The sequence below is a fragment of the Heterodontus francisci genome, chromosome 40 (assembly GCF_036365525.1).
Source record: "Heterodontus francisci isolate sHetFra1 chromosome 40, sHetFra1.hap1, whole genome shotgun sequence".
NCBI lineage: Eukaryota > Metazoa > Chordata > Chondrichthyes > Heterodontiformes > Heterodontidae > Heterodontus > Heterodontus francisci.
The window spans coordinates 35,402,606-35,428,628 of record NC_090410.1 but is presented as its reverse complement, the minus strand read 5'-3'; the positions used below and the strand labels follow the sequence as shown (position 1 = coordinate 35,428,628).

Here is a 26,023-nt window from a genome sequence, read left to right as displayed (position 1 = left end):
CACCCCCAACTCTTTTTCCGGTACATTGATGACTGTATCGGTGCCGTTTCCTGCTCCCGCCCCGAACTAGAAAACTTTATCAACTTTGCTTCCAATTTCCACCCTTCTCTCACCTTTACATGGTCCATCTCTGACACTTCCCTTCCCTCCCTCGACTTCTCTGTCTCCATCTCTGGGGATAGGTTGTCTACCAATATCCATTATAATCCCACTGACTCCCACAGCTACCTCGACTACACTTCTTCACACCCTACCTCCTGTAAGGACTCCATTCCATTCTCCCAGTTTCTCCGTCTCCGACGCATCTGCTCTGATGATGCTACCTTCCATGACGGTGCTTCTGATATGACCTCCTTTTTCCTCAACCGTGGATTTCCCCCCACTGTGGTTGACAGGGCCCTCAACCGTGTCCGACCCATTCCCCGCACCTCTACCCTCACCCCTTCCCCTCCCTCCCAGAACCGTGACAGGGTTCCCCTTGTCCTCACTTTTCATCCCACCAGTCTCCATATCCAAAGGATCATCCTCCGCCATTTTCGCCACCTCCATCGTCTTCCCCTCCCTTCCCCTGTCAGCATTCCGAAGAGATCGTTCCCTCCGCGACACCCTGGTCCACTCCTCCATTACCCCCACCACCTCGTCCCCGTCCCAGGGCCCCTTCCCTTGCAATCGCAGGAGGTGTAATACCTGCCCATTTACCTCCTCTCTCCTCACTATCCCAGGCCCCAAACACTCCTTTCAGGTGAAGCAGCGATTTACTTGTACTTCTTTCAATGTAGTATACTGTATTCGCTGCTCACAGTGTGGTCTCCTCTACATTGGGGAGACCAAGCGCAGACTGGGTGACCGCTTTGCGGAACATCTCCGCTCAGTCCGCAAGCAGGACCCTGAGCTTCCGGTTGCTTGCCATTTCAACACTCCCCCCTGCTCTCATGCTCACATCTCTGTCCTGGGATTGCTGCAGTGTTCCAGTGAACATCAACGCAAGCTCGAGGAACAGCATCTCATCTACCGATTAGGCACACTACAGCCTGCCGGACTGAACATTGAGTTCAATAATTTCAGAGCATGACAGCCCCCCACTTTACTTTCATTTTTAGTCATTTTTTGTTATTTTTTTTTTCCTTTTTTTTGCATTCCTTTTTACATTTTTTACAATCTTTTTTTGCATTTATTTCATTTCATCTTAGTTTGTTCAGTTTGCTTACCCACTGTTTTTTTCAGGTTGTTTTTCTTCAGGTTTGCACTTGCTGATGTTCAATATTCAGTATATTCACACCTAATCTGTACTAATGCTTTGTCTTTCAACACACCATTAACATATTGTTTGCCTTTGCTCCGTGACCTTTTGGTCAGCTATGTGGCCTGGTCCAATCTGCACCTTCTCCTTTGTTATCTCTTGCCCAACCCCCACCTCACTTGTTTATAATCTGTGACTTTTCTAATATTTGTCAGTTCCGAAGAAGAGTCACTGACCCGAAACGTTAACTCTGCTTCTCTTTCCACAGATGCTGCCAGACCTGCTGAGTGAATCCAGCATTTCTTGTTTTAGCTCCTCACACTTACTGTTGGAGATGAGGGTGGAGAGACAGTGGTGTGAAGTTTAAGAAGCCGGTGTGCGGTAGAGAAAAGAAGACAGAGGTTATCTTCTCATTGCAGGATGATCCAGGAATAGTGAGCAGTTTCAGCAAATGAGAACAGTACCCAATAGAGCTTTATGTGACCTGGCCGTGTTGCTAAACAAGTTGTCTGTCATATCCTATCAATTCTGCATCCCTCGGAATTATGGGAGCTGAGATAAGGGCTATACCAGGGGAAATGACCAGAGTGAGTGAGAGCAATGGATTTATTTGGAGCGAGGTTTTCAAAGATTGATGTGAGGGTGCAGTTGAGCAAATCGGTAGCTGTGGAAATGTTATGGAAAATGAAGTGAATTTGGGATGGTCCTTTTTCCGGGGCAGATACAGAAGGAGGTAGGGTTGGGGTGTAGGAGGGGGATGTGGGTGGAGAATGATACAAGGAGGTGATCAGAGATGGCCTTATCTGTGATTGAATTGAGACCATGGAAGATGGTATGGTCAAGGTTGCAGCCATGAAGATGATTTGGGAAGTTTTTGGAGAGAGAGATTTAAGGAAGATTGGAGGGCAATGAACTCAGTGGAGGGAGAGAATGATGAGTTGAGATGGAGATTGAAATCACCGAGAATGAGATGTCATTCAATGCAGAGGCTGAGGGAGTAAAGCAATGAAGATATCTCAGTGAGAATGAGGATTTTGATTGAGAGGTGAGAGGGGTGGAGCAACGGGAGTTGGTGAAAGGAGAAGAAAGTGCAAGAGGAGGAGGGGGTCAGGCCAAGGTGTGATCTGGTGAAAAGTGCCACACTGCCACCACGTCAATCTCTATGGGGATTGTGGTGGAAGGTATAGCTAGGTGGGGAGGCTTCATTTAGAGTCATTGAGTTATACAGCACAGAAACAGGCCCATCGGCCCATTTTGTCTGTGCCAGCCATTAAGCACCTATCTATTCTAATCCCATTTTCCATCACGTGGCCCATAGACTGATATGCTTTTGCATTTCAAGTGATCTTTGTAAATATTTTAGTTTAGTTTTGTTTAGTTTAGGGATACAGCACTGAAACAGGCCCTTTGGCCCACCGAGTCTGTGCTGATCATCAACCACCCATTCATACTAATCCTACACTAATTCCATATTCCTACCACATCCCCACCTGTCCCTATATTTCCCTACCACCTACCTACACCAGGGGCAATTTATAATGGCCAATTAACCTATCAACCAGCAAGTCTTCTGGCCCGGAGGAAACCCACGCAGACGCAGGGAGAACTTGCAAACTCCACACAGGCAGTACCCAGTATTGAACCTGGGTCACTGGAGCTGTGAGGCTGCGGTGCTAACCACTGCGCCACTGTGAGGGTTCCTGCCTCTACCACCTCTTCAGGCAGTGTGTTCCAGATTCCAACCACCCTCTGGGTGAGAAAAGTTTTCCCCTCTAAACCTCCTGCTCCTAACTTAAATCTTTGCCTCTTGGTTATTGATCCCTCCGCTAAGGGAAGAAGTTTCTTTCCATCTATCCTTTCAATGCCCCTCATAATTTTGTATACCTCAATCAGGTCGCCCCTCAGCTTTCCCTGTTCTAAGGGAAACAACCCTAGCCTATCCAGTCACTCTTCATAGCTGAAATGCTCCAGCCCAAGCAACATCCTGCTCAATCTCCTCTGCAACCTCTCCAGTGCAACCACATCCTTCCTATAGTGTGGCAACCAGAAGTGTACCCAGTACTGCAGCTGTGGCCTAACTAACGCTTTATACAGCTCCATCATAACCTCCCTGCTCTGAACCTCTCTGCCTCAGCTAATAAAGAGAAGTATCCCATATGCCTTCCTCACCACCTTATCTACCTGTGCTGCTGCCTTCAGTGATCTATAGACAAGTGCACCAAGGTCCCTCTGACCCCTCTGTACTTCCTGGGGTCCTACCATCCGTTGTATGTTCCCTTGCCTTGTTAGTTCCCCAAAAATGCATCACCTCACACTTCTCAGGATTAAATTCCATTTGCCACTGTTCCAGCCATCTTACCAGCCCATCTATATCGTCCTGTAACCTAAGGCTTTCCTCCTTACTATTTACGACACCACCAATTTTCGTGTCATCTGCAAACTTACTGAACATACTTCCTATATTCATGGCTAAATCATTAATGTACACTGCAAACAGCAAGGGTCCCAGCACCGATTCCTGTGGTACACCACTGGTCACAGGCTTCCATTGCAAAAACAATCCTGGAACATTACCCTCTGCCTCCTGCCACGAAGCCAATTTTGGATCCAATTTGCCAAATTACCCTGGATCCCATGGGTTCTTACCTTCTTAACTAATCTCCCATGCGGAACTTATCAAATGCCTTACTGAAGTGCATGTAGACTACGGCCTTACCCTCATCTACACATCAAGTCACATCCTCAAAAAATGCAATTAAGTTTGTTAGACACAATTTCCCCTGACAAAGCCATGCTGACTAGCCCTGATTAATCCGTGCCTTTCCAAGTGGAGATTAATCCTGTCCCTCAGAATTTTTCCAATAGTTTCCCTACCACTGATGTTAGACTCACTGCCCTTTAATTACCTGGTTTGGCCCTGCTTCCCTCCTTGAATAATGGTACCACATTCGCTGTCCTCCAATCCTCTGGTACGTCTCTTATGGCCAGAGAGGATTTGAAAATTTGTGTCAGAGCCCCTGCTATCTCCTCCCTAGCTTCACATAACAGCCTGGGATACATCTTATCTGGGCCTGGGGATTTATCCAGTTTTAAGCCTGCTAAAACATCTCATACTTCCTCTCTTTCAATGCTGATTTGTTTAAGTATATCACAATCCCCCTCCCTGCTCTCTACACCTACATCATTCTTCTCCATAGTGAACACCAGGGGGTGTGTTTGGCCAGGATGTCAATGAAATCATCCACAATAACGTCATGGATGGAAAGGGCCTTGATATTTTGGTGGGAGATGTGTAGCGGGATGGTGAGAGCTTATCCACTGGCTGAGTCTATAGTGGGAGGGTTGAGTTGGATGATAAAGATATTGAATGATTAGCCCTCAGCGGGTGCACTGGGTGGGAAATTCAGTGAATGATTCGAATGGGTCAATTGGGATTGTTGCTAGACAGGGGCGAGAGTAACAGGGTAGTTGTTATGGGGGAATTTAACTTTCCAAATATCGACTGGAAATACTATAGTTCGAGTACTTTAGATGGGTCAGTTTTTGTCCAGTGTGTGCAGGAGGGTTATCTGACACAGTATGTGGACAGGCCAACCAGGGGCGATGCCACATTGGATTTGGTAATAGGTAATGAACCCGGCCAGGTGTTAGATTTAGATGTGGGTGAGCACTTTGGTGATAGTGATCACAATTCGGTTAGGTTTACCTTAGCGATGGGCAGGGACAGGTATATACCGCAGGGCAAAAATTATAGATGGGGGAAAGGAAATTATGATGCGATTAGGCAAGATTTAGGATGCGTAGGATGGGGAAGGAAACTGCAGGGGATGGGAACAATCGAAATGTGGAGCTTATTCAAGGAGCAGCTACTGCGTGTCCTTGATAAGTATGTACCTGTCAGGCAGGGAGGAAGTTGTCGAGCGAGGGAGCCGTGGTTTACTAAAGAAGTTGAAGCGCTTGTCAAGAGGAAGAAGAAGGCTTATGTTAGGATGAGACGTGAAGGCTCAGTTAGGGCGCTTGAGAGTTACAAGCTAGCCAGGAAGGATCTAAAGGGAGAGCTAAGACGAGCAAGGAGAGGACACGAGAAGTCATTGGCGGATAGAATCAGGGAAAACCCTAAGGCTTTCTATAGGTATATCAGGAATAAAAGAATGACTAGAGTTAGATTAGGGCCAATCAAGGATAGTAGTGGGAAGTTGTGTGTGGAATCAGAGGAGGTAGGGGAAGCGTTAAATGAATATTTTGCATCAGTATTTACAGTAGTGAAAGAAAATGTTGTCGAGGAGAATACTGAGATTCAGGCGACTGGGCTAGATGGGATTGAGGTTCACAAGGCGGAGGTGTTATCTATTTTGGAAAGTGTGAAAATAGATAAGTCCCCTGGGCCAGATGGGATTTATCCTAGGATTCTCTGGGAAGCTAGGGAGGAGATTGCAGAGCCTTTGTCCTTGATCTTTATGTTGTCATTGTTGACAGGACTAGTGCCGGAAGACTGGAGGATAGCAAATGTTGTCCTCTTGTTCAAGAAGGGGAGTAGAGACAGCCCTGGTAATTATAGACCTGTGAGCCTTACTTCGGTTGTGGGTAAAATGTTGGAAAAGGTTATAAGAGACAGGATTTATAATCATCTTGAAAAGAATAAGTTCATTAGCGATAGTCAGCACGGTTTTGTGAAGGGTAGGTCGTGCCTCACAAACCTTATTGAGTTTTTCGAGAAGGTGACCAAACAGGTGGATGAAGGTAAAGCAGTGGATGTGGTGTATATGGATTTCAGTAAGGCGCTTGATAAGGTTCCCCATGGGAGGCAATTGCAGAAAATACGGAAGTATGGGGTTGAAGGTGATTTAGAGCTTTGGATCAGAAATTGGCTAGCTGAAAGAAGACAGAGGGTGGTGGTTGATGGCAAATGTTCATCCTGGAGTTTAGTTACTAGTGGTGTACCGCAAGGATCTGTTTTGGGGCCACTGCTGTTTGTCATTTTTATAAATGACCTGGAAGAGGGTGTCGAAGGGTGGGTTAGTAAATTTGCGGATGACACTAAGGTCGGTGGAGTTGTGGATAGTGCCGAAGGATGTTGTAGGGGTACAGAGGGACATAGATAGGCTGCAGAGCTGGGCTGAGAGATGGCAAATGGAATTTAATGCGGAAAAGTGTGAGGTGATTCACTTTGGAAGGAGTAACAGGAATGCAGAGTACTGGGCTAATGGGAAGATTCTTGGTCGTGTAAATGAACAGAGAGATCTTGGTGTCCAGGTGCATAAATCCCTGAAGGTTGCTACCCAGGTTAATAGGGCTGTTAAGAAGGCATATGGTGTGTTAGCTTTTATCAGTAGGGGGATCGAGTTTCGGAGCCACGAGGTCATGCTGCAGCTGTACAAAACTCTGGTGAGACCGCACCTGGAGTATTGCGTGCAGTTCTGGTCACTGCATTATAAGAAGGATGTGGAAGCTATGGAAAGGGTGCAGAGGAGATTTACTAGGATGTTGCCTGGTATGCAGGGAAGGTCTTACGAGGAAAGGCTGAGGGACTTGAGGTTGTTTTCGTTGGAGAGAAGGAGGAGGAGAGGTGACTTAATAGAGACATATAAGATAATCAGAGGGTTAGATAGGGTGGATAGTGAAAGTCTTTTTCCTCGGATGGTGATGGCAAAAACAAGGGGACATCGCTTTAAGTTGAGGGGTGATAGATATAGGACAGATGTCAGCGGCAGTTTCTTTACTCAGAGAGTAGTAGGGGCGTGGAACGCCCTGCCTGCAACAGTAGTAGACTCGCCAACTTTAAGGGCATTTAAGTGGTCATTGGATAGACATATGGATGAAAATGGAATAGTGTAGGTCAGATGGTTTCACAGGTCGGCGCAACATCGAGGGCCGAAGGGCCTGTACTGCGCTGTAAGGTTCCAATTCTAATTCTAATTCTAATTCTAATGAGCGATCGCCGAGTACCTCGATGTCCACTGTGGAGGATGCTGAGAGAGATAAAGTGGGAAGCTGTAGGTTTATCCAATAAAACAGAGACATGGGGAGTGATCAGGGGACATGTTGCATATTAGTTTAATTTTATTCCATATGTATGATTAGCGTAAAGGAATTTCTGCATCTGGCAGTTGTTCTACTTTTACAAAAGGTACCTTAAATTAAATGCAAGCTCAATCAAATCATCTCAGTTTGTCTTTAAAACAATTTGATTACAGAGACTGAGTGGAGAGAGGCTGGGTTCACATGTGTTCTATATGCAAAAATGTTCCATTTTCCTCATTATTTGAAATCTTAGAAAGTACAGTGAAGGGATATTTCACCCCATTCTTCAGTTCCTCTCTAAACTTACTCGGGGTCACAGCGTAAATAAAAGTGTTTGTGCAGCAACTCAGGAGCTGAAGCATAACCGCAAGGTGATTGACAATGGGTGACATGTCTTTTGAAGCATTCTGGTACAGCAGATTAATTCTAACAGACATCATATTCACCAGTAGCAGAACCCATAGAAGGATAAAATTCCCCGATATCATAAAAAGTGAAGTGATTGATTTTCTTCTGTTAACTGTTTCTGGATCACTGTGACTCTCCTCACTGACCCGGTCCCGAAGTCTCTTGCGAATTCTGATGGTCACTAGAATGTGTCTGACAGTTAAAATATTGAGCATCAGAATCAGAATAAATGGTACACACGGGGTGAAAATATAATGTCGAAATTCAATTGCTGCCCATACTGGTGAAAGCAGAACACTCCAGGGAAGAATGCAGAACCAGGGGGCTCGAAAACGGGTATCGCTGCTTGAAAGCATAAAGTACCAGAAAATATTCTTTAAATAGAACAACACAGACATTGTTCCAATAATCACAGCTGCCGATTTCTCGGTACAATATTTAGTTTTCAGTTTCTGGCAGCAAATGGCCACAAATCGATCAAAGGTGAAAGCGACAGTGAACCAGACAGAACAGTCCATTGCTGCATAAAGTAGGACAGCGTGGATATTACACAATGGAATATCAAACAGAAATCGAAACATTCTACGATAACTAATGGGAATCTGCCTCAGTATCAGATCGAAGATAATGACCAGTAGATCTGCCGCTGCCATGGCCACCAAGTAACGAGTGACACATTTGGAGAGACCACACTTTCCCCGAGATAGGCTCACAATCATCACTAAGTTAACTGTAAGGAAGAGGAAAAACAGGAACATTATACATCAGGATGGGAGCAGGAATATCAATATGGTGGATCCACGGGTATAATAAATTGAAAGCTCACTATTTAACACGATGGAATACCATGTATTTGAAATTTATGATAAAAATAAGGCTTCGCACCAACTATCAGTAATGATTTGAGAAGTTCATATCTGAAGAGTTCAATAAATAAACACAAAAACAAAATGCTTATGTTCATTTATAAATGTGCATTGTTAAAATATGGTCTCCCTTGGTGCGCAGAGAGTAAACACACTGGTGCCTTGCAAAACCAAAGAGATCAATTCTCAGCCTGATCAGTCACAATAGGAATCAGTTCGCAGGGGATATGATGGGGCAATTACCAGGGTCCCTCTCCTGATCAGTGACCCTTGGACATGCTGAGGTTTTAATTCCCCCGGCATCTGCTGCTGATCCATGTCCGAGGGATATGATGCAGTTTGGGTTCCTGTTTCAGATCCTTCACATTTAATCTCTGGCACGACCCCAATCGACCTGATTTTGTGAATTAAGATTCAGCCTTTTGATGATTTGGTAAATTTGGATCTCAAATTCATTATTGTCTTAAGTTTTTAATATATATTGTGAATAGTTGAGGCCTCAGAACAGGTCATCTCGGCACATTGCTGGTCACTTCCTTCCAATACAAGTACATTCTGATTATCCAAACTCTCTATGTTCTACTGCAGAACCAATCTTCTAACCAGGTCAATCATTTGCCTTCAATTCCAGGAGCTTTATTTTTAACTGATAATCTCTGCCGTGGAATCATTTCGACTGCCTTCATTCATAGCTATTCCAAAAAAAAACTCAAGTGATAAGTTTAGCACTTCTAAAGTGTGCTTTTTGTAAAATTAGTGTAATTTATTAAGGGCTTTAGATTGGAGTGGGTCATTTTTGGAGTAGAACAAGGCCCCGAGTGTAATTAGTATTTTTTAAAGGGAGTAACTGATTAATCTAAAGTAAGTCATGGCAGGAGAGCTCACACCGGTGATATGTGGGAAATCAGGGACGATTCCAGTGTCCCTGACGACCATGTGTGCAGGAAGTGTATCCAGCTGCAGCTCCTGGCTACATGCATTACGGAGCTGGAGCTGCGAGTGGATTCACTGTGGAGCATCCGCAATGCCGAGGGCATCGTGGATTGCATGTTTAACGAGGTGGTCACACTGCAGGTAATGGCCGTACAAGCAGTAAAGGGATGGGTGATCACCAGATGGAGTAGTAGGTGCAGGCAGGTAGTGCAGGGGTCCCCTGTGGCCATCCCCCTCTCAAACAGATATATCACTTTGGATACTGCTCTGGTGGGGGTGGGTGCATGGCATCCCTGGGAAGGCAGCAACAGCCAAGCTCGTGGCACCATGGATGGCTGCTGCACAGGCGAGGTGGAAGAAGAGGGGCAGGGCTGTCGTGATAGGGGATTCAATCGTAAGGGGAACAGACAGGCATTTATGTGGCCGCAAATGAGACTCCAGGATGGCATGTTGCCTCCCTGGTGCTAGGGTCAAGGATGTCTCGGAGTGGCTGCAGGATATTCTGAAGGGGGAGGGTGAACAGCCAGTGGTGGTGGTACATATTGGCATCAACAACACAGGTAGTAACAGGGATGAGGTCTTGCAAGATGAATTTAGGGAGTTAGGAGCTAAATTAAAAAGCAGGACCTCAAAGGTAGTAATCTCAGAATTACTTCCTGTACCACATGCAGGTGAGTATAGGAACAGGAGAATAGACCAGATGAATGCATGGCTGGAGAAATGGTGCAGGAGGGAGGGATTTAGATTCCTGGGACATCGGGACCAGTTCTGGGGAAGGTGGGACTTGCACAAGTGGGATGTGTTACACCCAGGCAGGACCAGAACCAATGTCCTCGCGGTGGCGTTTGCTCGTGCTGTTGGGGAGGATTTAAACTAGAATGGCAGGGGGATGGAAACCTGAGTGCGGAGGCTGAGGAGGAAACAAGGATGGAAAGGAAAGACAGAAAACTAAAAAGCAGAAGTGGAAAACATAGAAATCAAGGGCAAGACACAAATAGGGCCACAGTGCAAAAAAATGCTCAGGTGACTAAGAATGTTAAAAGACAAGCCTAAAGGTATTGTGTCTCAATGCGCTGAGTATTTGCAATAATGTAGGTGAATTAAGTGCGCAAATAGATGTAAATGGATACAATATAGTTGCGAATACGGAGACATGGTTGCAGGGTGACCAAGGATAGGAACTGAACATCGAGGGATATTCAATATTTGGGAAGGTCAGGCAAAAAAGGAAAGGAGGTGGTGTAGCATAATTAGTAAAAGAGAAGATCAATACAATAGTGAGGAAGGATATTAGCTCAGAGAATCCTGATGTGGAATCTGGATGGGTGGAGCTAAGAAACACCAAGGGGCAGAAAACGTTGGTGGGGGTTGTTTTCAGACCACCAAACAGCAATGGTGATGTAGAGGATGGCATGAAACAGGAAATTAGAGGAGCATGCAACAAGGGTGCAACTGTATTTATGGATGACTTTCATTTCCAGACAGATTGGGCAAACCAAATGAACAATAATGCTGTAGAGGAGGAATTCCTGGAGTGTGTACGTGATGGTCACTTGGACCAAAGGTTGAGCAACCTACGAGAGAACAGGCCATCCTAGAGTGATATTGTGTATTGAGAAAGGATTAGTTAACAATCTTGTTGTGCGGGGTCCCTGGGGGAAGAGCGACTATAACATGAGAGAATTCTTCATTTAGATGGAGAGTGACAGAGTTGATTCTGAGACTAAGGTCCTGAATCTAAATAAAGGAAATTATGATGGTATGAGACACGACACGAGTTGGGTCTGATAGTTTGGGGAACGCTACTTAAAGGGTTGACAGTGGACAGGCAATGGCTAGCATTTAAAGAGCGCATGGATGAATTACAACAATTGTTCATTCCTGTTTGGCGCAAAAATAAAACAGGAAGGCACAGTGGCGCAGTGGTTAGCACCGCAGCCTCACAGCTCCAGGGACCCGGGTTCGATTCCGGGTACTGCCTGTGTGGAGTTTGCAAGTTCTCCCTGTGTCTACGTGGGTTTCCTCTGGGTGCTCTGGTTTCCTCCCACAAGCCAAAAGACTTGCAGGTTGATAGGTAAATTGGCCGTTATAAATTGTCACTAATATAGGTAGGTGGTAGGGAAATATAGGGACAGGTGGGGATGTTTGGTAGGAATATGGGATTAGTGTAGGATTAGTATAAATGGGTGGTTGATGTTCGGCATAGACTCGGTGGGCCGCAGGGCCTGTTTCAGTGCTGTATCTCTAAAAAAAAAAGAAGGGTGGCTCATCCGTGGCTTACAAAAGAAATTCGGGATAGTATTAGATCCAAGGAGGAGAAATATAAAATGGCCAGAACAAGCAGCAAACCTGAAGATTGGGAGCAGTTTCGAATTCAGCAAAGGCGACAAAGGGATTGATTAAAAAGGGGAAAATAGCATCAGAGAATAAGCTTGCAGAGAACATAAAAACTGACTGTAAAAGCTTCTATATGTGAAGAGAAAAATAGTGAAGACAAATGTGGGTCCCTGACAGTCAGAAACGGGGGAATTTATGACGGGCAACAAATAAACGGCAGAACAATTAAATACATTCTTTGGGTCTGTTTTCAAAAAGGACACAAATTACTTCCCAGAATTGTTGGGGAACATAGGGTCCAGTGAGAAGGAGGAACTATATGAAATCAGTATTAGTAGGGAAATGGTGTTAGGGAAATGAATGGGATTGAAGGCCGAAAAATCCCCAGGGCCTGATAATCTGCATTCCAGAGTACTTAGGGAAGTGACCCTTGAAATAGTAGAAGCATTGCTGGTCATTTTTCAAAATTCTGTAGACTCTGAAACAGTTCCAATGGATTGGACGGTACCTAATGTAACCTCACTATTTAAAAAAGGAGGCAGAGAGAAAACAGGGAATCATAGACCAGTTAGCCTGACATCAGTAGTGGGGGAAATGCCAAAGTCCATTATATAAGATGTAATAGCAGAGCACTTGGAAAGCAATGAAAGGATCGGACAAAGTCAACATGGATTTACGAAAGGGAAATCATGCTTCACAAATCTACTGGAATTTTTTAAGGATGTAACTAATAGAATAGATAAGGGAGAACCAGTGGATGTAGTGTATTTGGACTTTCAGAAGGCTTTCGATAAGGTCCCACATAGGAGATTAACATGCAAAATTAAATCACATGGGATTGGGGGTCGGGTACTGAAATGGAGAGAGAACTGTTTGGAAGACAGGAAACAAACGGTAGGAATAAATGGGTCTTTTTCCGAGTGGGAGGCAGTGACTAGTGGGGTAGCGCAGGGATCGGTGCTAGGCCCCCAGCTATTCACAATATATATTAATGAAATGGATGAGGGAATTAAATGTAATATATCCAAGTTTGCAGATGACACAAAGCTGGATGGGAGTGTGAGCTGTGAGGAGGATGCAGAGAAGCTCCAGTGTGATTTGGACAGGTTGAGTGAATGGGCAAATACATGGAAGATGCAGTATGATGTGGATAAATGTGAGGTTATCCACTTTGGTGGCAAAAGCAGAAAGGCAGATTATTATCTGGATGGCAATAGATTGGGAAAGCGGAAGGTGCAGCGAGACCTGGGTGTCCTTGTGCACCAGTCGCTGAAAGTAAGCATGCAGGTGCAGCAGGCAGTTAAGAAGGCAAATGATATGTTGGCCTTCACAGCGAAAGGATTCGAGTACAGGAGCAAGGATGTCTTGCTGCAATGATACAAGGTGTTGGTGACACCACATCTGGAGCATTGTGTGCAGTTTTGGTCTCCTTATCTGCGGAAGGACGTTCTTGCTATGGAGGGAGTGCAGCGAAGGTTCACCAGACTGATTCCTGGGATTGACGTATGAAGAGAGATTGGGTTGATTAGGCTTGTATCCGCTGGCGTTTAGAAGAATGAGGGAGGATCTCATAGAAACCTGCAAAATTTTAACAGGACTGGACAGACTAGATGCAGGAAGGATGTTCCCGATAGTGGGGGAGTTCAGGATGAGGGGTCACAATCTAAGGATAAGGGATAAGCCATTTCGGACTGGGATGACGGGGGATTTCTTCACCCAGAGAGTGGTGAACCTGTGGAATTCTCTACCACAGAAAGCAGAGGCCAAATCATGAAATATATTCAAGAAAGAGTTCGATATAGTTCTTCAGGCTAAAGGAATCAAGGGATAAGGGGAGAAAGCGGGAACAGAGTACTGAGTTTTGACAATCAGCCATCATTGCATTGAATGGCGCTGCAGGCTCGAAGGGCCCGAATGGCCTACTCCTGCTCGTAGTTTCTATGTTGTCACCATTTGAATTATCTCCTCAAAAAAATCAGTTAGATTTGTTAGATTTTACCTATTCGTTAAAAATTCCATGCCGTTTCTTCCCAATTTTCTCAAATTGCTCTTAATGCTCAGTTACTCTGTCCTTCATTTCTGTAGTGGCAAACGAGACTCCAGGATGGCATGTTGTCTCCCTGGTGCTCGGGTCAAGGATGTCTCAGAGCGGCTGCAGGGCATTCTGAAAGGGGAGGGTGAGCAGCCAGAGGTCGTGGTTCAGATTGGTACTAATGACATAGGCATGAAAAGAGATGAGGTCCTGCAAAGTGAATATAGGGAGTTAGGCAGAAGGTTAAAAAGCAGGAGATCTGGGGTTGTAATCTCGGGATTACTCACTGTGTCACGTGCTAATGAGGGTAGGAATAGGAGGATTAGGCAAATGAATGCATGCTGAAGAGCTGGTGTAGGCAGGAGAGCTTCAGCTACTTGGATCATTGGGATCACTTCTGGTGCCGTGTGACATGTACAAGAAGGACGAGTTGCATCTAAACTGGAGGGGGACCAATATCCTTGCGGGGAGGTTTGCGAGCACTACTCGGGAGGGTTTAAACTGGTCTTGCAGTGGGGTGGGACCCAAAGGAGTAGTCTCTCAGATGAGATAGTTGAGGCAAATGTAGAGGTTGAAGCAAGCAAGTCCAGTAGGCAGGCCGGGAAGAGGCAGGACAGGGAGCGTGGAAGGTCTGGTAGGCTGAACAGCATTTACTTTAATGCAAGAAGAATTCCAGGTAAGGCAGATGAACTCAGAGCATGGATTGATACATGGGATTGTGATATTATAGCTATTACAGAAACGTGGTTGAGGGATGGGCAGCTCAATGTTCCGGGGAACCGATCTTTCCGGTGTGACAGAGGTGGAGGTAAGAGAGGAGGGGGAGTTGCACTATTGATTAGGGAGGACATCACGGCAGTACGTAGAGAGGATATTCCGGGGGGAATGTCCAGCGAGGCCATATGGGTAGAACTTAGTAATAAGAAAGGGTTGATCACTTTGATGGGATTATACTATAGGCCCCCCAATAGTCAGAGGGAAGTGGAGGAGCATATATGGAGTGAAATCACAGGTAGGTGTAGGAATTATAGGGTTGTAATAGTAGGTGATTTTAACTTCCCTAATATTGACGGGGACTGCCTTAGTGCTAAGGGATCAGATGGGGAAGAATTTGTTAAGTGTGTCCAGGATAGTTTTCTGAAGCAGCGGCTAAAGAAGGGGCTATACTCGACCGCCTCTCAGGAAATGAGGATGGGCAGGTGGTTGATGTGTCAGTGGGGGAGCATTTTGAACCAGTGACCATAACTCTATTAGCTTCAAGATAGTTATGGAAAAGGATAGGACTGGTCCTCAGGTTGAAGTCCTAAATTGGGGGAAGGCTAATTTCGATGGCATCAGACAGGAACTCTCAAAAGTTGAATGGGAGAGGCTGTTTGCAGGTAAAGGGATGTCTGGCAAGTGGGAGGCTTTTAATCGTGAGATAGGAGGAGTTCAGGGCCGGCATATTCATGTTAGATAGAAGGGCAAGACTGGCAAGTTTAGGGAACCTTGTTTGACGAGAGATATTGAGGGTCTGGTCAGGGCAAAGAAGGAGGCATATGTCAGGTATAGGCAGCTGGGATCGAGCGAGTCCCTCGAGGAGTATCGGGGATGTAGGACTAAACTTAAGAAGGAAATTAGGAGGGCAAAAAGGGGCCATGAGGTTTTCCTGGCTGCAGAGATAAAGGAGAATCCTAAAAGATTCTGTAAGTATATTAAGAGTAAAAGGGTAGCTCGGGAGAGAGTAGGTCCCCTGAAGGACCAGTGTGGCAATTTATATGTGGAGCCACGGGAAATGGGCGAGTTCTCAAATGAATATTTCTCATGCGTATTTACCGTGGAGAAGGTCATGGAAGCTGATGCGTTCAAGGGAGGGAACACCAACATCCTGGAGCATATCAACATTACAAAGGAGGAGGTGTTGGAGGTTTTGAAGTGCATTAAGGTGGATAAATCCACAGGGCCTGACCAGGTGTATCCTAGGATGCCATGGGAAGCAAGTGAGGAGATTGCTGGGGTCCTGGCAGAGATTTTTGTATCATCGTTAGCTACGAGTGAGGTACCGGAAGACTGGAGGATAGCTAATGTTGTGCCTTTATTTAATAAGGGCAGCAGGGATAAGCCAGGGAACTGCAGGCCGGTGAGCCTTATATCAATGGTGAGAAAGTTATTGGAAGGGATTCTGAGAGACAGGATTTATATGCATCTGGAAAGGCATGGTCTGATTAGGGATAGTCAGCATGGCTTTGGTGCGTGGGAAATCATGTCTCATGAATTTGATTGAGTTTTTCGAGGAGGTGACCAAGAGGGTTGATGAGGGCAGGGCGATAGACGTTGTCTACATGGACATTAGCAAGGCCTTTGACAAGGTCCCGCATGGTAGGCTGGTCCAGAAGGTTCGAACACATGGGATCCAGGGTGAGCTGGCAAATTGGATAGAAAATTGGCTTGGTGATAGGAGGCAGAGGGTGGTAGTGGAGGGTTGTTTTTCAGATTGGAGGCGGGTGACCAGTGCTGTGCCGCAGGGACCGGTGCTGGGCCCTCTGTTGTTTGTCATATATATTAATGACTTGGATGTGAATGTAAGGGGCATGATTTGTAAGTTTGCAGATGACACCAAAATTGGTGGCATAGTAGACAGTGAAGAAGGTTGTCTCAGGTTACAACAGGATATTGATCGACTGGGAAAGTGGGCAAGGGAGTGGCAAATGGAATTTAATGCAGGCAAGTGTGAAGTGATGTATTTTGGGAAGTTAAACCAGGGCAGGATATATACAGTGAATGGCAGGTCCCGGGGGAGTGCTCTTGAGCAGAGAGACCTTGGGGTGCAAGTACATAGTTCCCTGAAAGTGGCAACAAGGGGAGACAGGGTGGTGAAGAAGGCATATGGCATGCTTGCCTTCATCGGCCGAGGCACTGAGTACAAGAGTTGGGATGTCATGTTACAGTTGTACATAACGCTGTTTCGGCTGCATTTGGAGTCCTGTGTGCAGTTCTGGTCGCCACAGTACAGGAAAGCTGTGATTAAGCGAGAGAGGGTGCAGAAAAGATTCACAAGGATGTTGCCTGGTTTGGAGGGCTTGAGTTATAAATTTAGATTGGATAGGCTGGGTTTGTTTTCCCAGGAGTGAAGGAGGCTCAGAGGGGACATGATGGAGGTATATAAAATTCTGAGAGGCATAGATAGGGCAGATAGCCAGAGTCTGTTTCTCATGGTAGGGGTGACTGAAACTAGAGGGCATAGATTTTAGGTGAGAGGGAGGAGCTTTAAAGGGGATCAAAGGGGTAAATGTTTGACACAAAGAATAGTGGGTATCTGGAATGAGCTGCCTGAGGAGGTGGTGAAGGCAGGAACAATAGCGACATTTAAGAGACATCTGGACAGGTACTTGAATGAGAAAGGCATAGAGGGATATGGAATTAATGCAGGCAGGTGGGATTAGTATAGATAGGTATTCTGGTCGGCATCGACGCGGTGGGCCGAAGGGCCTGTTTCTATGCTTTACGACTCTATGACTATTATTGTTTTCTATTATACTTCTCTTGCTTCTGTTAATGTTAGTGACTTCCAGTCCTTGATTCATTGTGGAATGTGAGCTCTTTTATCCATTTGCTCTACTGTGAAGACTGACACAAAGCAATTATGAAACAAGCCTGGAATTTCCTTCCTTTCATTGTCTTTCACATCAGCTTTTTTCAGCTTTTACTTATCTTTTTTTTTACCGTTTTTGTTGTTCTTCATCTTTCTGACTGTTTCCTCGACCTACTCTATTCTTTAAATTTTTGTGTGTTCTTTCCTTTAGCTTTATGTTGTCTGTGACCTCTTTTGTCGACCATTGTGACCCTGGCTCCTGCTCCTGATCAGTGACACTGGGATACAGGGCAAAATTTAGTGCAGCCATTTGGAGCGGGCATGGAGGTGGTGGTGGGGGAGTGGGGGGGTAGAATAGTATTGGACAAGTCTCCCCTGAAATCTGACATTGTGACATTGGTTCTGGATCTAGTCAGTGTGGGGAAAGCATCAAGGCAGCATCACCGCCCCGATGCAACAGGAATGTACAACATGTTGTTTCAATGCATTTGCCTGTAATTTTTATGATTCAATGTGTGGCTTGGGATTAAATGGACCATGGATGGCCCTGACTGGCCTTCAGGACACAGGCCAAGACGGGGACTCTGTGCCGCAATGGATAGGCAGCCATGATCAGCACTGCACAGGGGATGAAGGGGGAGTGGAGCCCATTGCTAACCTACAGTGCTGTGCACTCTGCATGGTGGGGCAGAGTCTCGGGTGTTGAGCATGGGTTGGCACGGTGTCAGGTGATCTGCAAGAGGGTGCTGGGTATTGGATGTTCAGCAAGTGGATGGTGGGTGTTGGTGGCCTGCAAGTGGGGCTTGGTTTTGGGTGGCAGTATAGGGTGCCCAAACTACTGGGTGAGAGGGTCGGCTACCATCAAGGGTGGGCACTGAGGCCCATTAGGCAGTCTGCCAGGAGAAGTAGCAAAGGGAAAACTGCCAAAGCAGCGGCGTCTCTGCAAGGACAGCGCTCTGGAGGTCTACATATCACCTGGCCTGGGTCTCATACACCCTGTCTTTTTGGACCCCTGTGTTATGATGAAGTGCCTCCGATGGAAGGAGGGCCAAGAAGCAGCTTCACCTGCCTGTGAAGCTCCACGAAGAGAGCAGGAGCAGCCGACGATGCCAAGAAGGACTAACCTGCGCTAGAGAGTGTACTGCAATCGAGTCAGCAACCTCCCAATGACCAAGCGGCATTGTCAGTGACGACTACGACTCTCCAGGGAGGCAGGCACCACCTTATGCACACTCTTGTCAGACGAGTTACGACCTGTGGGATTTGGTGGGCAGCTTTTGCATCTCGGATTGAAAATCACCGCCACACTTAACTTTTACTCATCTGGATCATTCTCCAAGGCTCCACTGGGGACATCTCCCAGGCAATATCCCACCACTACATCAAGGAGGGGACCAATGTCCTGTTCAAGAGAGCCAGTGACTGTGCGGGTTACTGAACCACCCTGACAGTCAGGCAGAGAGATCTATTGGATTCAAAGACATTGCTGGATTCCCTCAGGTACAAAGTGTGATCGACTGCACACATGTGGTCATTAAGGCTCCAACTGACCAGCCAGCCTCCTCCTTCAACAGGAAAAGCTTCCATTTGATCAACATTCAACTGGTCTGTGACCACCGAAAACAGATCTTTCAGGTGTGTGCCCACTTCCCGAAAAGCACCCACGATGCCTACATATTTCAACAGTCACAGGTACCACAGCTTTTCAGGCCCTTGCTCACCTTCAGGGATGGATTCTAGGGGACAAGAGCGACCCATTCAAGATATAGATTTTCAGCGCCTGTGAGGAAACCTCACACTGCAGCAGAGGAGAGGTACAACAGTTACCACCGCTCCACCCGAGTGACCACCGAGCAGCTCCTTGGGCTGCTGAAGATGAGATTCCTTTGCCTGGATCGATCTGGTGGAGCCCTGCAGTATGTCCCAGTGAGGGTCTCGTGTATCGTGGTGGTCTGCTGTGCTCTGCACATTCCAGCAGTGAGGAGGAGGGAGGCCTTGCATGACGAGGCCACGTGAACGCAATTCCTCCACTGACGAAGAGGAGGGTGATGGACAGGCAGCACTGGATGTTGAACCCCTTGCACTGGAGGCCAGGAACATTGAGCAACGCATCAAGGAGGCAAGAGACAATCTCATACTTACCCAGTTCCAGCCACCATGATGGTCACTCACAGAGAAAACAATAAAGACTGACCTCAATGCATGTAGTCTGTCACCTCCTTTCCATTGGTGTTCCGTGCCTTGTGCCCAGCTGAAACACACACTAGAGCCCATGGGAGATCATATTTAAATGAGGCTGTGCTTACATTGGCATTTCACTGAGGGGGAAGGGGGAAGTCAGCAGCTCACAATTAGGGAATGATAGAATAATCACTTTTACACAATGAATGTTCATGACTTGAACAAAAGAACTTTATCTGAAGCATCACATGTCAGATATCAAACACCCGTGAACTCCCATGTGAGTCGAGGTGCTTTGCTTGTTACGATTGCGAGTGCTTCGACGAGGCGGGAACCATCGCCAGCAGCTGGGCTGGAGACAGGCTGCTGATCAGGCTGCCCCTTGGCCTGTGATGACTTTAGTAGCCGTCCTCTGGTTACCTGAGGCCTGGAAGGTCCCGGCTGCTCCAATCCCGAGCTGACCTGAGCCCACCCCGACTCGACCCGACCCGAGCCTGACCCAACTTCTGTTTACTTACCTCCCAACATGGAACCACCACGAAGCTGCCGCGCATGCGTGATGATGTCTTGGTGACGTCACTCACTCACTGCGCAGACTCAGGTTCGTCCCAGATTTCCAGCTCAGGTAAGTTTTTTATTTTTAATACTTACCGGCACAGCACTGACCCTCCGTGTCTGGCCCGACCTGACTCGCCTTGGTCTCGGCCCAACCCGACCCGACCCGAACCCAAAAGCCAGAGCCTGAAGATGAGCCCTACCCGACCAGAACCCGACACATGTTGTCGGGTCCCGTCAGGTTCTGGTCGGGTCGCAGGCCTCTAACCCACAATACTCCGACTGTCAGAGATCACGACTGTCCCAGCCTCAGCCAGCTGCTCAGGCACCAGATTGTGACCCTGATTCTAAAATCGAGCAGAAACCCAATGAGGTGAAATTATCTGCACTGGTGGAAGGTGCCGGAGATTCATCGGACAGTGCATCCTGTGACTGTGGATCCTCCTCTGAAGTGGAATGATGTCCTCCTCCTAGTAGAATCTCCTGTGAACACCGACCTGCAAAACATGTGCGGTTCAGCATGAGCAGATCGTGTCATAGCAACCATGTGTGATGGGGTCTCTAGAAGTGATCTGTATGTTGATGGAAGACAATCCTCACTCTTTAGTGAGGAGACTCCAATCTAACCATCCGTTATTGAACGGCCGCCCTGGGACCCATTAGTTCAAGTGCCTCCTCCTCAGCCTTGGAGAGAGGTCTAATGTCTGGGATGCCTCCGCCAGTCAGTGATGTCTCCCTCCTATTATGGGCCCTCTTGTCCTGTAAGTGGAAAGAGGGAGGTAGTCATACTTCACAGAGAGATCGACATGACAGTTCTGCTCATGGCATCACCTCGCCCCCTCCTGGAGTATCCTGTATAGCTCACCCTCCCATCAGCTCTCGGGGGAGTTAATGGGGGTGAGCTGTGAAAGAGGGTGGTCTGTGGCCGACATTCAGCCATGCATCTGTCAGGATGAGGTGATGCTTAACCCCACTTGCCAGCGCTTCTGTGGTGCCTCCCTCCCTATGTCCCACTTTATAAGAACATAAGAGATGGGAGCAGGAGGAGGCCATTCGTCCCCTAAAACCTGCTCCGACATTTAACAAGATCTGATGGTCACATTCACTCCACTTTCCTGCTGCCCCCCCATAACTCCTGACTCCCTTGGAGATCAAAGATCTGTCTAACGCAGCCGTGAATATATTCAATGACCCAGCATCCACTGCTCTCTTGGGAAGAGAATTCCAAAAGATTAGTGACCCTCTGACAAATGAAATTCCTTCACATCTCTGTCTTATGAGAGAAACCCCTTATTTTTAAACTGTGCCTCCTAGTTCTAGATTTTCCCACAAGGGGAAATTTCCTTTCAGCATCTGACCTGACAAGCCTCCTCTGAATCTTGTATGTTTTAATAAGGTCAACTGTCAGTTGTCTAAACTCCAATGAGTATTTGCCCAACCTGCTCAACCTTTCCTCATAAGACAAGTCCTTCATCCCAGAAATCAGTGAGGTGAACCTTCTCTGAACTGCCTCCAGTGCAAGTATATCCCTCCTTATCTCGGGAGACCAATATTGTATGCAGTACTCTACCTGCTGTCTCATCAATGCCCTGTACAGTTGTAGTAAGAGTTTCATACTTTTATACTCAGCCCCCCTTGCAATAAATCCAACATACCATTTGCCTTCCTCATTACTTGCTGTACCTGCTTGTTACGTTCTTGTGATTCATGTACAAGGAACCCCATTTCCCTCTGCACTGCAGCATTCTGCAGTCTCTCTTCCGTTCAATAATATTCTGCTTTTCTATTCTTCCTGCCAAAGTGGACAACCTCACGATTTTCCACATTTCGTCAGTGGGTTCATAGATTCCAGCCCAAATACTTCACAATGATGACACTACAGTTATTGATTCTGTGTGTAATATTTGGACTAATATGAGTTCAGGCAAGGTATCACATCTCTGCTTATGGAGTCATAAATCAATTTGTGATTGTATAAAATACTTCACCATTGGTCCAAGAATGCAGAATACAATTGCCAGTCAGTTATACATGGTTGACAAATAATATGCCAAGTCCTGGTTTGGCCTGAGCTCTTTAGTGGAATATGGGAGTACTAACAAGGCAAGGGAATATACAATGGATGGTAGGACCCTAGGAAGTACAAAGGGTCAGAGAGACCTTGGTGTACTTGTCCATAGATCACTGAAGGCAGCAGCAAAGATAGATAAGGTGGTTAGGAAGGCATACGGGGTACTTGCCTTTATTAGCTGAAGCATAGAATATAAGAGAAAGGAAGTTATGATGGAGCCGTATAAAACACTAGTTAGGCCACAGCTGGAGTACTGTGTACAGTTCTGGGCTCCACACTATAGGAAGGATATGATTGCACTGGAGAGGGTGCAGTGGAGATTCACCAGGATGCTGCCTGGGCTGGAGCATTTCAGCTATGAAGAGAGACTGGGTAGGCCAGGGCCTATCTGCCCTTAGAGCAGAGAAGGCTGAGGGGGGAACCTGATTGAAGTATACAACATTATGAGGGGCATTGATAGGATAGATAAGAAGAAACCTTTCCCTTAGCGGAGGGGTCAATAACCAAGGGGCATAGATTTAAGGTAAGGGGCAGGTGGTTCAGAGGGGATTTGACAAAAAATGTTTTCATCCAGATGGTGGTTGGAATCTTGAACACACTGCCTGAAGTGTGACCAAGGCAGGAACCCTCACAACATTTAAGAAGTATGTAGATGAGCACTTGAAATGCCATAGTGTACAAGGCTAAGGGCCAAGTGCTGGAAAATGGGATTCGAATAGATAGGTGCTTGATGGCTAGCACAGACACAATGAGCCGAAGGGCCTGTTACTGTGCTGTATAACTCTATGACTCTATGGCTAAAGATGATAGCTACTTTACATTAGACGTTTCAATAAATACCAGTGGTATGGGGGTTAAGAAAGATGAACAAATCAGTTACAGTACATATGTTACTGTACTAAACGTTATCCAAAACCATTTCCTTATGTTCTCAAACAACATGATGGGAAGCTTGAGTGTGCGGCAACAAAACGTCTGCAATCAGGCTCCGTAAACTCAGGATGCTTTTTCACCCAGGATGGGCCCGTGTGTCAATAACAAGGTTGTCAAACACAAGACACTCAAACCCAGGACATCAAGTGGTGCACACGAATATACGTTATGAAACTGTACCGGTTCCACTGATTTCACAAGTATGGCATTTCCTCAGGGGCGATGTGATAATGATTAAGTTGACTGGGTTTAAGTAGTGCTTGAATAAGGACAGGATTGTTTCTATAAATATACCGCTGGGATGTATTGGGAGGCAGAGAGAGAGAGTATAATATTCTCTCACACTTTTGCCAGAAAGGGCCCATTATGGATTGGAGGCAGGAGGAGCTGATGATGGGGCTACGTGAAACATATTAGATATAGAAAATCAATATTATGATCAAGGCAAATTAAAGGATTATTTTAAAGTGTTAGTGAGAAGTTTAAAAGTCTCAGCTGAATAGTTAAACGTTTGGGTTGTTGAATCATAAATAAGAAATCACTCAGTGATTTCTTCATCCTCAGGGTGGGACTGTAAGATCACCTAGTTTTATATAAATACATACATGGGATTTGGATTTGTTTTAATCTGATATGATTAAACGTGTTGGTTTCTTTTCACTTATAGACAGCTTGTAGATTTGTACTGCAACTAGAAATAATGAAAAGGTTAATGTTGTTCATTGTCAGGATGCTTTACAGTTTAATGTGTGAGGGCACAATTTAGCTGATGCTGTTGGATATTTTTGACAAAACTGTAAAATGTGTGTTTCGTGTTTCTTTACTTCTTTATGTAGCCACATTGTGGAACGAGATGACCAGGGCAGTCTTGAGACAAGATGTGAAACAACAGGAGAGGATGAGAAACAAGTTTCCATCTGTTGTTTAGTAGGAAATACCTCATTTCTGGGTGTCTTTTTCACAATAAGATTTGTCATGCCATAATGAATCAGCAATAAATAGTTTTGTGAGCAGCAGCCTATCAGAATCTTCAGCTTTTACTGTCATGTCCAGAATTTAAGCATAAGGGACCATTCTTACAAATAAAATAGGAAATGCAGGAGGATTTGTTGCAACAAAAGTTTATTAAGTATGTGAAACTGATTGCAGACATAACTGGTATAACAAGAAAAATCAATATGTTTCAATAAGGAACTAAACAATTGCTTGTGAGCAAATGGGATTTGAGGCGATTGGAAATGTAGCAACAGAATTCTGTGGATGTGTGGACTAGATATATTGAAGGTTGTCTCCTTCCATAACTAGTTACTGTGTGACTATGTTGTTGTGTTACATAACTGCCATATTGAAGACAATCATTAAGTTTGATTTGGTCCCTGATGCCAGGGACTGGAACTTTGCCCTTTCCAGACTGGAGGATGGAATTCATACCTTGGTTACTGTAACTATTAACTCCACCTGTTACCTACTGGTGAAAAATAGCTGACAGTCTGTCTCTGGCTCAAAAATGTCCATAAACTTGTCCAGAGCCAGTGTCACCAGTAATGTAACTTTATGCTATTGTTATGTGAGTAATGAAATAGGCAGCATCGTTTTGGATGAGCTAAATTTTATGGAGCTAGAATGTGGGAGACCAATGCGAGTGCATTGGAATAGTCAAGCCTCGAGTTACTAAAGACATGAATGAGGATTTCAGCAGTAGATGAGCTGAGTCAGTGGCAAAGTCAGGTGATGTGATGGAGGTGGAAATAGGCGGTGTTAGTGATGTTGAAGATATGAGGTCAGAAACTTACTTTGGGGTCAAATATGGCACCGAGGTTGTGAACAGTCTGGATCAGTCTCAGAAGGATACAGGGAGAGTAACTAGGGAATGGATTCTGTACCAGTGAACTGAGGACAATCTTCCCAGTATTTAATTGGAGGAAATGTCTGCTCATCCAACACTGGATGTCGGTCAAGCAGTCTGACAATATAGAGACAGTGGAGGAGTTGCGAGAGGTGGTGGTCAGGTAGAGCTGGGTATCGTCAGTGTACATGTGAAAATTAATGATGTGCTTTCAGATGATGCCACTAAGGGGCAGCATGCAGTTGAGAAATAATAGGGGACAAGGATAGATCCTCGGAGGATACAATAGGTAACGATGTGGGCGTGGGAAAAGAAACCATTGCAAGTGATTCTCTGGCAACGATGAGATAGATAAGAATGGAACCAGGCGAGTGCAGTCCCAACCAGCTGGACAACAGTGGAGAGGCAGCAGATCAGATGGTTTCATCTTAGTGACAAAGAATTCTCTCAACTCCTCACACTTACGGCTCAATTTTACCAGCCCCTTGACATCGTGGTTCGTGGGTGGAGGTGGGCCCATAAAATACTTGTGGGAGAGGCCTGCCATGACCCGTGATGGTGAGAAGGCCCTGTTGTATTTTACCGGTGGCAGAGAGGTCTCCGTGCACCCACCCCTCCCCCCGCCGCGTTGCAAAATGTATTCAAATAAATGTAAATAAACCTACCTAGACCAGGTGGCTCTCCCATGCCAATATTCCCGCCAGTGGCCGGATATCCTGTGCCTTCGGATCCCCATTTGGAGAACCGAGGCGAGACACTGGTGGGGAGGGGGGAGGAGTGTAATTCTCAGGGCGGGAGGGGGAGAAGCTGTGGGAACAGTCTTTTGATTGGTCGGGTGATGGTGAGAAGGGATTAAGGTTTAAAATTAATAAAGGTCGGGGGGAAAGGTCAGAGTCTGCATCAAAGCTTTTTTTCGGAGACAATGGACATTTAATAAATTGATTCTTCCATGGGGATGCAGGTGAGGGGAGTGAAAATGTGATTAAATGTGTAAGTTTAATTTTGAACTTTTGTTCCTTTTAAAAATGC

The 26,023-nt window shown here is 45.9% G+C and overlaps 1 protein-coding gene across 1 annotated transcript in view; it reads right to left on the bottom strand.

Moving 5' to 3' along the window:
• The window catches only part of LOC137353189 (probable G-protein coupled receptor 139), a 31,460-nt gene extending 5,726 nt beyond the window's left edge, over window positions 1–25,734 (bottom strand). The window contains exons 1-3 of the mRNA XM_068019237.1: window positions 25,660–25,734; window positions 7,951–8,399; window positions 7,569–7,668 (exon numbers count right to left, since the gene is read on the bottom strand). Of these exons, the coding sequence (XP_067875338.1) occupies window positions 7,569–7,668; window positions 7,951–8,399; window positions 25,660–25,681 (571 nt within the window). The 5' untranslated portion in view covers window positions 25,682–25,734. The remainder of the gene's footprint in view (window positions 1–7,568; window positions 7,669–7,950; window positions 8,400–25,659) is intronic.
• Window positions 25,735–26,023: the final 289 nt, after the last annotated feature.